Source organism: Notolepis coatsorum (assembly GCF_963971535.1).
Source record: "Notolepis coatsorum genome assembly, chromosome: 8".
In the NCBI taxonomy this organism is placed as follows: domain Eukaryota; kingdom Metazoa; phylum Chordata; class Actinopteri; order Aulopiformes; family Paralepididae; genus Notolepis; species Notolepis coatsorum.
Genome location: NC_140172.1, coordinates 30,052,261 through 30,065,840, shown reverse-complemented (window position 1 = coordinate 30,065,840; position 13,580 = coordinate 30,052,261). Strand labels below are relative to the sequence as shown.

The window sequence follows — 13,580 nt, the reverse complement described above, 5'->3', positions numbered from 1 at the left end:
CATCAGATTAAATTACTGAACATAAGTGATCCAGTCTACATGGTCCTCATTTCAAATGAAAATCCTACAAATAGCAGCTTTAAGAATACACTGTCAAAACAATCAAATTAAACTTCTAAATTTCGACATCCACATGGCAAGTAATAACTTCTTAACTCATTCACCGCCAGGGGGCTCTCGCCATCTCTGCTCTCTAGCGCCAGCTTTCCATTGCCTATTTTCACGATATCTATATTCTATAATCTATATTATAGCTATGGAGAAAATAGTCTGGCTCATTTGACAGACACTATTTGTAGTCCAACATGTAAAGAGGCGTTCGTTTCTACACACTGTAGTTTGTAGTTTATTACACGCTGAACATCGCCCATTTCCGAAAGAATCCAGTCTTTTTCCATAGATCGCGAGATAGGACGTGTTATGTGAAATAAGTCCGAACCGTTCTGGTTGATTCCCTGACCCCCAAATCAAAAGGTATATAACATGTATGTACCTTCACAAAAGCATCAAGGGGGGGGTAGTCTTACCCCAAAAATCCGATCGTTAGAAAAAGCGGTACAGTAAGCCACTGTGATCGTTACATAAACACGTTTCATGTTCGGTAAAATAGACATAGAGGGTCCTTAGCCAGAAGGTAATCCAAAAAGAATAATTCCAATGATCCCATCGGCGATCGCGATTACAAGTTTATATGTAATTACACGTGTTTACGGGACACTATAGGTTGAGGCAAGCAGATCTGCTTGCGATTGCTTTGGAAGAGCTCCTCCCCCACAGAGCGAGCCTCGATGCATTCATTGACAATACTGCTGCCTTTCTATCAGAGTTCAAAAGGTAGACGATACTGCCATCTGGTGGGATTCGATCGGCATTGCAATTCCAGCGCATGTGGCTGTGCCACAGTGATTCAGAGAGCTCCAGGCGAGTGTAGAGCGGGGATCAAAGGAAAAAGATCAAACGATCTAATAACGAGTATACTCGTTATTGGCGCTCAACGCATGGAGTATACTCGTTATTGGCGCTCAACGCATGGAGTATACTCGTTATTGGCGGGGAATGAGTTAATTATTAAAATGCCTTAAAAGAGAAAAAAAAGAGGGACAATAAATAGTAGATCAAGGTTACACATAACATTCTGATAGTTACAAACACCGGCTTCCAAGATCTATTTCAATATACCACATCAAAATCATCGAAACACACATCATTATGGCATTCAAAACTGTCCTGAGAATAAAGCAAATAGCACCAGAAAGACACATCTGGCCATTTTATGACATATGTAACTGAAATAATTTTGTTTCAAAATACCAAATGGTTATAGCGTAGCAGAGATTGCGCTCATCACCAATGCAAGAGACCCCGGTCTCGACTCCCCGAGTCAGCGTTGCCTCCGGCTTGGGCCAGTCGTCATACTATCTCAATTGGCAGAGGTAGCGGGTGGAAAGTCAATGAGTGGGGATTGGACGTTGTGGACAGCGACTCCTACAGGCCTGTACAGCAGAGACAGGAAGTATCGGGGGCAGCGTGAGCCTCCCACGCGTTACTCCTCGCCACTGAGAGTCCGCGCTGTCTGGTGAAAAGATGCGACGGGCTGCCTCCTCGTGTATCGGAGGGGACATGTGATGCAAGGCTTCTATCCTCACTACAGCCGACCAGTGGGAGGCATAGTCTGGCAACGTTCAAGACAGAGGAGGGGAGAATTGGAGGGGAGAATTGGCAATGCAAAATTGGGATGGGAGAAAAATAAGGAGAAAAAGTGGATAATTTTTTTTTAAATACCAGATGGTTGAACATTTTTAAAACTATCAAGTAAAAGTCCCAAATTGAACAATAAAAAAAATATGTAAAAAAAATAAGTTAACATTGTGCTTGCTTTTTTTTTATCCACTTTTTCTCCTCTTTTTCTATTTTTCTCCCATCCCAATTCCACTGTGCCAATTATCCCCTCCGCTGTCTTGAACGTTGCTCGCATATGCCCCCCACTGGCCAGTTGTAGGGAGGATAAAGGCCTTGCATCACGTGTCTCCTCCGATACACAAGGAGGCAGCCTGTGACATCTTTTCACCTGCCGGCGAGGTGTAACGTTTGGGAGGCTCACACTACCTCCGCCATTTCCTGTCTCTGCTGTGCAGGCGTCCCCCAACCGACCTGTAGGAGTCGTTGTCCACAACGTCCAGATTACCACCCATCGACTTCCACCCGCTAACTCTGCCAATTGAGTTAGTATGACGGCTGGCCCAAGCCGGAGGCAACGCAGACAGCCGGAGTCGAACCCGGTGTCTCTTGCGTTGGTGACGAGCGCAATGTCCGCTGCGCCACCCAGCCGCACATTGTTGCTTGCTTTAAAACTTAAATTCACACACATTTTTTTAAATACCAGTGCACAAATACCACATTCTCCATGGTGTTGCTGTCAACATGTTTGTAATGTTTGTCTGTCAACATGTGATTGGCTGTTGTACATTCAGTTAAATTAAAGAGGCACACAATGAAACCGCCTACACTGGAGGAATGCATTTACCTAACATACCGATATGGGCAAAATGAGGTCAGTACGAAATTCATTATATCGGTAAATGTTCAGTTTATCGCCCAGCCCTAACACAGATGTACCGTCTTTAGTTTTAAAGTCAGGGACACAGATTTAAACATCTTCTTCAGAGGTCATGGCTAGAAGATATCCGCTTCTATTACATTTTTCATCTTAAAAGTTACATATGAACCTAACCCTTAAGTTAACCCTTTAACGAAATTATTTTAATCTACATTCATTCTGATTTAATTACTGGACTGTCATTATTGTTATTATTTCTGTTATTGTCCTGTGATTTATCATTGATTATTACTGTTACTGTATTGTTTGTCTTGTTTCATGTTAAAAAAAAGGGAAAATAAAAAAACATTTGTTAAAAAAAAAAAGAAAAAGAAAAAAAGTTAACCCTTAACATCACTGGAGACATAATCAATTAAATTTAATCAATCTAAAAGCTTCTAGGACCACGTAGCCACGACCACGTAGTTCCCCCTCAAATGGGGTTTCACCTCCGGGGGGAGAGGCTGTGCATGGAGGCCATCTTGCGGGCGGAGGCACGATGCAGAATACCACCACCCTCCAGGCCGAAGCTCAACAGGGCCGACTGCAGGGCCTGAACGTATGCTGTCAACAAGAACACAGTGTCACAGATGTGAACCACGAGGGCGGATTCTCTGAATATAAAGCAACACGACTGTGAAACACCACCAGGGGCAGAGCGGGAAAGCGTGAGTGAATCTTTAGGCGCTCACACGGTCTCAAAGTACAGGGATACACTATGTGGACGGACGGTCTGCAGTCCTTTTATACGCTCCTTGATGCCTATGCGGACGTATGCTGAGGTCCACTAATACGTCATTTTAGTCCGCACGGAGCCCAGCGGAGTCTAGACCTGCTACTGTACGTCTGAATGATTGGGCCTTTATGTCTAATTCTTGCACGTCAGAGTGTAACAATTCACCAAATCCACGATTAGATTATAGACTTTTTGATTTCAAGGTACATTTTTTATCCGATTTTTCAGAAGACGGTTAAACTATTGTCTTGATTCGTAAAGAAAAACACCAGTTTCTCAAAATATTTTATTAAACCTTTATATATAACCAAAATAAGCTTGATTCAGATTTTATAATCATAAAAAATTATTCACTCACTCACCGGATTTTCTGCCTCCAAATCTTCATTAACCTAGTGTGCTTTGATGGTCAAGTAGCTGTGTTTGCCCATGGGTTGTCGGGGCAAGCTGTGTTGCTCAGGCTCTCGTTGACGCTAGCCTTTACAATATCGTACAGCGGGGGCAACACCTTTGTGCTGAAATACGGCCATGTTAGCACAGCTAGTGTCGACGGCAGGGGGGGGGGGATATGGTAGACCTGTGTAATGTAAATATGGTAGACCTGGCAACCCATTGTTCTTTTATCAGTGACACGAACGTCGTTAGACGTTGTTGTCATGAGTCACGAGGAAACCAAAGTGCTTCCATAATGCTGACTTTGAAGGAAGCAGGAGGATCTTCAAGCAGTATGCTAGTGTGACTGCATGCACTGTAGCAAGTCAGTTTCTGTTTGTTATTAGGAATCCTGGAGCCTGTCTATTTTTCATAACCAATATTGAATGCTTATCATTGTCCATTTTAAATTTTAAATCAAAATCGTTACGCCCCTAACACAAGGTCGCCCAAGGTTGTCAACCATCTTCTAGACAAGCCAGTAATTCAATCTAGTAGTTTATGTTCACTATTTATACAGGTGTGCTTCAAACTGAGAGTATGTAGTAGTAGTAGAGAGGCAGGTTGGTGGCTGCGCTGTTTGTACCTTTGGGGTTGTTGTAGAAGGTACAGTTATTGGCACAGGTGTTGGGATGGGCATCCCAGAAACCATCTCCACAGCAACAGAGGGGGGGGAGGTCCACCTTCTCCTGGGCGATCCGTTCCTTCATCTGAGCTCTCAGGGCCTCAATGAACCTGGAACACAACACACTGTACTGGTCAGCTGAGAGAGATAATGCGCTCATAACCCTAGGAATTCCTCTGATAATTATATAAATTACATCACACCAATGACAGCGATATAAATTAATTAATAACCTAACTACAACTTTTGTCACTGCTTAATTTTTTTAGCCTACACCAGCAAAAACAAAGGGCTAGATCCACAAAGAATGGATTGCACAGAGCAAGTTGCACCCTTACTTAAAATTCATTATGAATTGAAAATGGGGGACCCTGATGTAAACAAGACAAAAGTCTTTCTCTGGTCTGCATCCCCTTAACAGCCGTACTGTATTGTACCCATTCTGCAATCTGTTAATACAATTTTCATTCAATCAATCACCGTGCGGATTGATTGATTGAATACAAATTGTATTAACAGATTGCAGAATGGGTACAATACAGTACGGCTCAATACACACAATTGTTAAGGGGATGCAGACCAGAGAAAGACTTTCGTCTCGTTTACATCAGGGTCCCCCATTTTCAATTCATAATGAATTTTAAGTAAGAGTGCAACTTGCTCTGTGCAATCCATTCTTTGTGGATCTAGCCCAAAGTGTTTCCTTTTAATACGATTGTTCATAAAACTGTTGTATAATAGCAATAACTCATTTGAGAACGTGCTACAACATGCTTTTGGCACCTGTGGCACTGTCTCACACAGGGTTCCCACTCTTTTTGAGAAATCATTTTCCAGGACTTTTCTAGGACATTTCCAGTAGTATTTCTTGACAATCCAGGACAGCAGCTGCTCACAAACACATACTTTACCGGTAGGCCTAGACTAGTATTGACACATTCAACCCCTGTTTATTCCTCTTTTTTTTAATGATGCAGGGTTCATGATGAAGTGTCTCACGTTCATTACAGGTGACTGCTACACCCATCACTGCTAACAGTACAATAAGGTCATCTGGCCTATTTTTGTTTTTACATGTGACCTACACTGGCATGTTGAAATGCTTCAAAATTATTTATTAGAATTTATGATAAAAATTACCCTAACTAAAATAATACAATATAGTAACAGGCTCTGCAAATGTAAACAATTATGTCTCTCAAAACTACATAGTGCAGCTTTAATCTTGAGATCTTTTCTCAAACTACGGTACTGTACCTTGTAGTTTCTTTTTCTTTAGTTTTTAGTTTTCTCTTCTCCCATTCCGCGATCCTCTCCTCCTCCTCGAGCCGCAGTCGTTCCAGAATCAGCACCTCTCTCTCCTCCATCTCTAACCTGGCCTCCATCTTCCTCTCCTCCTCCAATCGCATCTGCTCTTTTTCTTTTTTGATCCTAATGGTGAAAAGAAGGAAATGATTAATGTAGTATTTCCATAGGACTTCAATTACAAGACTGCAATTTACAAACATATCTGAATATATCAGGTTCTATTACAAAATAAACTACCGGTAAATAAATCAACAGAATTACACCTTAGGTTGCATAAGCGATAAAAAAAAATAAAAAAAAGCATTTGGAAAACAGCACAAGGTTTCAAAAGGAATAGTCAGACCTATAAGAGGATGTTGTGGTTACGTCACCTTGTGATCCTTCTCAGGTGTTTCCTGTGCCGTTTGTGCTCGTGTACTTGTTCTCTCTCGATATCCATGAACAGACGGCGATACAGTATGAACTGTGACTGACGCTGCAAACAAATATAAGAACATTATTCCCATACTGACCCAAATATAAGAACGTTATTACCATACTGATCCAACTATAAGAACATTATTACCATAATGATCTAAAATATAAGAACATTATTACCATAATGATCCAAATATAAGAACATTACCATACTGATCCAAATATAAGAACATTGATTTGATTTTTGATTTGAAATCTTTATTTCGAACATGTAAATGAATACAAACTAAATAAATAACTAAACAAAATCAAAACATAAACAAAATAAATAACTAAACAAAAGCAAAACATAACTCAATTTACATGTTCGAAAAGGAGTAGGAAGAAGTATACACTTATTTAATCCTACCCCTTTTTCACTACTCAAATGAGTGTAGTAATTTAAAACATTTCAAAAAAACTATATACCGGTATATGTAAAAAAATATGTAAGACATGAAAGAAATAAAATAAAAATGTAAACACCCGTGAATATCAAGTCCCTTCCTCATCCCTGTACCTCGTGAACATCCTTATAAATCAGTTTGAATTATTTGGACATTGCTTTAGCACCACATTCAGACTGTTCCACAGTTTCACTCCACATATTGAGATGCAGTGTCTTCTCATCGTAGTGCGTACATTAAGAACATTTAAATTGAGTTCTCCCCTCAGATTATAACCCCCCTCCCTATCAAAGAACAGTTCTTGAATGTTTCCTGGAAGTACATGACCTTTTGCTTTATACATTAATTGTGCCGTTTTAAATTCCACAAGATCATTTAACTTTAATGTTTTTGACTTTAAAAAATAATATGTTTGTGTGATCACGATAACCTGCAATGTGAACTATCCTTATGTGGTTGTAGTGTAGAATTATAAGTGTTTCCCCAGACTTCAGCACAGTAATTTAAATATGGTAAAACTAGTGAACAGTAGAGTGATTTTCTATCCAGAATGTGCTTTACTTTACTCATGACTGAAATGCTTCTTGACAGTTTAGATTGGACATGTTTTATGTGAGGTTTCCAACAGATTTTATGGTCTAATATTACACCTAGGAATTTATTTTCATAAACTCTTTCAATAATCACATCATTTATTTTAACTTGTACTTGAGTATTTAATCTACAGTTTCCAAATAACATAATTTTTAGTTTTGCTCAAGTTCAATGATAATTTGTTTCTATCAAACAACTTTTTTTTAATTTCTTCATTTCAGATGTGATGACCTCTAAAAGCTGCTGGATATTCTCACCAGAAAAAAAAAGATTAGTGTCATCCGCAAATAAAAAACATTTAAATATATTGGATACTTTACATATATCGTTAATGTACAAGATGATTATTATCTTATTACATTAATATTAACATTATGATCCAAATCTAAGATTACCATACTGATCCAAATATAAGATTATTACCATAATGACCCAAATCTAAGAATATTATTACCATAATGATCCAAATCTAAGAACATTATTACCATAATGATCCAAATATAAGAACATTATTACCATACTGATCCAAATATAAGAATATTATTACCATAATGATCCAAATATAAGAACATTATTACCATACTGATCCAAATCTAAGAACATTATTACCATATTGATTCAAACATAAGAACATTATTACCATAATGATCCAAATATAAGAACATTTTACCATGCTGATCCAAATATAAGAACATTATACCATAATGATGATGATGATAATAATAATAATAATAATAATAATAATAATAATAATAATAATAATAATAATAATAATAATAATAATAATAATAATAATAATAATAATAATAATAATAATAATAAATTCGATTTATAATGCACTCTATATCTGGAAACCAAATCTCAGAGTGCTAAAAAAAAATCAAAATATAAGAACAGTATTACCATGCTGATCCAAATATAAGAACATTACCATAATGATCCAAATATAAGACAATCCTGATTATATAAGACAATCCCTATTTTTCAAGATTCATTTTTGGAAAACACATCTAAAGTCTACCTCTCTTTTTAGTTCCTCTTGTTCATCCAGAGGCCAGAGCACCTGTGTGGCTCTGGCTCCAACATGGCCTGTATGGTAGGGCTCCTCCAACACCTGCTCACCCATATAAAACACAGACACACACACAGTCAGAGTCAAGGACATTAACATGGAGACCAAGGCCCATAGGCTTGCAAAGGCTACAGCAGAATAAAGAATTAATGAACATAGGTCAATTTTACTGGCATTGGTCTGAGAATGACTCGACTTAAATTAGTCCCGGTGGCAGTGAAACCCTATTATAGCCTGGCGGTATAGAACAGTATAGCAGTGTTGAGGCTAGAGATTATTCTTCTCAAAGGGAGAGCACACTGACCGGACTATCAAACGCCACACTCTTGTGTCCTGGGTATAGATTAACATTCTGCTGAACGAGAGGACAGATGTGCGGCCTGATCATGGGAGAATCATTTTCCTCATCTCCCTCCTCCTCCTCCTCCTCCTCCTCCTCCTCCTCCTCCTCCTCTGCTGTTGACCTGTGATATACAGGTTTCTGATGGGGAGAGAGGAACATAATTTCAGTGATTTAATTTGAATGTTTCGCAGACCCTGAGAAAAATCTAAAATAAAATCAGATAAACTCCATTATAGAACGTATGGAATGTCCAACATCAGAAAGGGGAAGAGTGCAGAACACACACTCACATCCCTGGTTGGAGAGACGTTCCATAGACCCCCAGGAAGCTCTGACATCACTTCCCCGTCTGACACCGTCTGACAGGCGGCTAGTCTGTGACGGACCCGTCTCATGGTTTTACTCCGCTGGAAATAGACGAGAGACAGAACTCAGAATAAAATCAGTGTCATATTATTATTCAAATCACTCATGAATGGAAACAATATATGATTATGAAGCTCCAGATGTTCTGCATGGTTCATCCATCCACAGCTTAATCGTGTTTGAAGGAGAACTACCCCCACTTTAAGAATTCACATATTATTGTTATTCCCATGGTCCAAAAGGGCTGAATAATTCATCAAAATGTAATATGGCCCAGTGCCACCTAGAGTACAGTATAATTTAGAATATTCCTGTCTAAATCATCTAACTGGGACAATTGTATCATATGGGAGTCCATAGTCCATTGAATATCAATTTTGGGATCCTTGATCCTTGATAGTGCCCCGCTTGGCTCTCAGTACCAAATAATTTGGCTGAAAATGAACACCTGCTGAGTGGGTTGATCTTCTCTCATGTGCTCTACATCTCCTCTCTCTAAGGCATGGGCCACAACCCAGTGACCACTGGAGCTGAAAACGTCTAGCTCCCCCAGTGGAGCGGAGTGAGACTGCTTCTCGCCAGTGGTGTATCTCTGGGCTGAATCCCCATTGTGCTGCAGTATTCCCCTTTGACGGTCCACCTGAAAACACACAGACACGATAGCAAAGGATGATATCAGATATGGGCAGTGGTGTAGTACAGATTTTTGCTGGGGGTACACTGATTATTTGGGGAAGGGGTGTGGCCCAAGCACTGTTGGGGGCGTGTCCTTAAACAGGCATTCATAGGAATGCCATAGTGTACTGGATATGGGAGCTACATGTTTAGGATCTACACTATGATTGGTACAGTTGTACTGCTGTAGTTGTTCTTGAATGTCTCGACGACAGTGAAAATGAGGGTGACCTCAATTGTCTTTTTGAGTATAAATAAAGGTTGATGAATGCAGAGAGCATGCAGTGAGCGCCAAGCACAATAATCTGTGAGCAGCACGTGTCTCTGATGAATCTTCTTGCCTCACTCAATTTGTCTGGCCTCTTCCTGTTGTAGAGGTGTTTGACCCCCAAACTACTGAAGTGAGCAGCAACTGCTGCTGAGCTGCTACTACCATGTTAAAGGAACACGCCAAGATTATGGGAAATGCACTCACAGTCTTCTCCAGTCAGACAAGAAGATAGATACCAATTTCCTTTCTGTGCGTTCAGTATGAAGCTATCTGTATTGACAGATATAGCTAACCTAGCTTAGCACTAATGAATGGACGAGGATACGGACCAGCTAGCCTAGCTGTTGGCCAAAAACACCTCTACCAGAGTTTTAAGCTATGCTAGTGGTCCGTATCCGTTTTAATTCATTTGTGCTAAACTAGGCTAGCTTGCAGCTGGATAGCTTTCTACTGAACGCACAGAGAGGAAATTGGTATCCATCTTCTTGTCTGACTCTGGAGAAGACGGTAAGCTCATTTCCCATAATCTTGGTGTGTTCCTTTAATTCGGACGTTGCTCCAAAAATAAAATGTTATAAATGGTCAAATCAGCAAGAGCGAGAAGATCGTGGCAGTGACACCATCTATTTGACTATAATCACCATTTGACATGTTTTCTGAAGCTGTCGCCTCTTGCGGACTTGAGCTTGCTGTGCCACGCGCTGCTGCACTTCCTCCTGAAAACGGCGAAGATTCTCCTCCTTCTCCCGTCTCAGTTCTAGATGCAGCTCCTCTGTTAGTGACGCCAGAACCTGGGGAGACACTACAGGTCATAATCCTAACTTCTCATCCTGTTTAATCTCAAAAGTCAAGAGGGGGGAAATCCCATGTTACCAGTACTAAAGCCAAATCAGTTTCCCATCTTGACCCTCCTATCTCTTCTTCTACAGGAACTAGGCCTAAATAAACTCATTGCTCTACTTAAAAGGGGCACTTCACCAAAACACAATGCTCATTTATTTTGCACATAATCTCACACAGCCAAAACTCTAAACAAATAAAATTGTGCACAAATTAATTTTGTTTGACAGTTATTGAGAGGAAATGCATTTGAATATGGCCACCAGTGATGTCATCGGCGACATTGAATCCTTGTGTTGTTACAGCTCCATGAAATTATGTAGGTGAAAAAATAGTGACACCCTGTTTTATAGGGACTCAATTCAATGGCCATATTCATACTCATTTACTCTCAATAACTGTCAAACTAAATTAATGTGAGTGAAATGAGTGCAAAACTGTTTAGGGTTTTTGTATGTGTTGCATTGATGTTTTTTCCCAGCACCAGCCTGGGCTCAAACCCATGACCATTGTTCATTATAGGCAATGATAGCATAATAGGCAGCTTCTCCCATCATGCTATCTGGGAAGTTACATGTATGTTCACACTGGTTGGTTTGCAGTGTCAAATAAAATGCTAAATGTCAATACATTATGTAGTCATTTATGTAAATATGTAGCTATCGCTTTTCTATAAAAGTACCCAGAATAGGTAGCCTACAGCCAGGTAACTGTACTGATGTCACATTTCATGAGGACCACGGTGCCACCCATGACTTTTAATCACATCTGTTGAGCCAACTGAGCAGAAGTGTTTTCACCAGTGGGACTGTGTTTTTAATGGTATCTGGCCTCTTCATGTTCAAGATATAGTCAACATTGACCACACTTGCCGTGCAAGAATATGCTTGATATATATTGGCACTCCATTTGTTGTTGTGATGATTATTTGTTTAGCCTACAGCTTACACAGCTAAATTGGCTGATTGATTGATTGAAAACTTTATTAACAGATTGCAGAATGGGTATAGTACAGTACAGCTCAATACATACAATTGTTAAGGGTATGCAGACCAGAGAAAGACTTTCGTCTTTCAATTTTCAATTCATCATAACGTTAGATAACAAGCTGGTGGCCATGGTGCTGGTAATTTCATATTGATGCGACCCATTGGTCAAAACATGTCATTCATTCTATAAAATAAAAAAGCTAGCGTTATTCCATAGCAAACACTCACAGCTGGATGTTCCATGCAAATGCAATCATGTTCACATTCCACCCAAGCTCCCACTGCTACAACGGCTTGATTCCTCTCGGCCAACACTTTGTTTCGATTTCCCGATTGATATTTAATAACTTTAGCAGCATTTGGTCGACGGATCGCAACTTTGCTCGCAGCTTTACCTCTAACGTTAGTTACCACATCCTTCGAATTCATTGCTAGTTTAAAAGTTGAGCCCCTGATCAACTGCTACTAAAACATCTCTCGTCGACTCGTGCTACTACGTTCGTTTATCATGTGTTAACATTGACTAGAATCGATCGATAAGTTGGTCAAACGTTTCAATAAACGGGGAAAGGCTTTCTTTCCTCCCTATTCTGCAACAAACTAACTTGGCTAACGTTTGCTCTCTCGTCTTGCTGATGTTTTTGGTTTGTTGTGCTTGTTGTCTTCCAACCGTTCATTGAGCAACACTGTGTGACGTATATACAATGCGACGCTTTGCCCCACCCACCCGCGTACTACAGCAGGAAATAACAAAATGATTGATTTTGAAGGCCTATATTTCAAAATACAGCCATTAAACAAGTGAAAAGAAAAGATATAAGTGGAAATAATCCAAGAATCAAAACACAATATAAAAATGTATGTATAATGTATAAACTAAGGACACTTAAATAACGTTGCCTTCTTAAAATAGTGGCCTGTCATAATTTCTCGTTTTTCAGGAAACATAATAAATTGAACCATATATAGAATATATTATATTTATTAATAATTTCACACAAAAATGTTATGACAATAGAAGACAATTAACATAAAAATAACGATGTCTATCAATTATGTAACATAAAAGGAATATATGACTTAGGCCAATTTACGAACATGCCGTTGTGACTTGAGCCATTTTAAACCTGACTTAGGCCAAATTACTTCTTGAGCAAGTGACTTGGTCAAAACGTGTCACTTCTTTTATTCCCATTTCTTTGACAGACAATGGGGAAGGATTAAGCCACACTAGCAGGGCACACAGAGACTCAGGAGACAGAGGGCAGTGCAAACTCAACAGTTACAACTCAAATCACTTGTGAGGGCCGACGTTCCACTCTACTGGTTAAAGTTGCTTACTCGTGAGTAGTACGTTCGTTGATAAAGAAAAATACTGTCCACAGCCACTCCAGTGTAAAACAAAGATATCCAAATGGTTTATTTCTCTTCCACAGCGAAGTCTTTCTTTATAGAAGTGGTCCTAAAGCTATTTTCCTAAATATTCACATTACTACTAAGGTAAGAAAACTGTATTTTCCCAGTCTCCAAAATCACCGCCGACTCGACACATGAAAATTCCTCCACACTGGAAAGCTGTAAATCAACTTGCCGGCTCTTTCCACAGCAAAACGGTCGGCTTGGCACCTTGGTTGAGAAATGCAGGCTTCAGTCTATGTTGTTTAGTCTATCTGTTCAGTCCTGTTCAGTCCTGTTTCAAGCTACACACTGCCTGTTCTTCTTCTTCTTCTTCTTCTTCTTCTTCTTATTTGAATTTCCGGCAGTGTAGACGCATCGTGGCGTATTACTGCCCTCCGCAATTCTTTGTATGGGCTCTTCGTCTTCTTCTACTTCACCTTCTTCTTCTTCTTCTACTGGACCCCGTCATCAA

General features: G+C 39.6%; 1 protein-coding gene and 1 long non-coding RNA gene across 2 annotated transcripts; both read right to left on the bottom strand.

Annotated features, from left to right (window-relative positions):
- Positions 1–2,935: 2,935 nt before the first annotated feature.
- Positions 2,936–8,643, bottom strand: ccdc15 (coiled-coil domain containing 15). Its single transcript, XM_084319854.1, has 6 exons — positions 8,531–8,643; positions 8,176–8,268; positions 6,069–6,172; positions 5,647–5,820; positions 4,351–4,499; positions 2,936–3,160 (listed from the first exon to the last, which is right to left on the bottom strand). The coding sequence occupies exons 1-6, from the start codon at positions 8,612–8,614 to the stop codon at positions 3,042–3,044; spliced, it is 723 nt and encodes a 240-aa protein (XP_084175980.1). The 5' UTR covers positions 8,615–8,643; the 3' UTR covers positions 2,936–3,041.
- Positions 8,644–8,862: 219 nt separating this feature from the next.
- On the bottom strand, positions 8,863–12,347 carry LOC311233001. Its single transcript, XR_014619996.1, has 4 exons — positions 11,939–12,347; positions 10,523–10,672; positions 9,384–9,575; positions 8,863–8,976 (listed from the first exon to the last, which is right to left on the bottom strand). It is a non-coding gene; the product is annotated as an uncharacterized lncRNA (long non-coding RNA).
- Positions 12,348–13,580: the final 1,233 nt, after the last annotated feature.

Coding starts and splice junctions, on each gene's coding strand:
- ccdc15 (XM_084319854.1), bottom strand. CDS start 8,614: ATGATCAGGCCGCACATCTGTCCTCTCGTTCAGCAGAATGTTAATCTA. Junction 6,173..8,175: donor AAGAGGAACTAAAAAGAGAG/GTAGACTTTAGA, acceptor ATTTGTTTGCAG/CGTCAGTCACAGTTCATACT. Junction 5,821..6,068: donor CACCTGAGAAGGATCACAAG/GTGACGTAACCA, acceptor TTTCACCATTAG/GATCAAAAAAGAAAAAGAGC.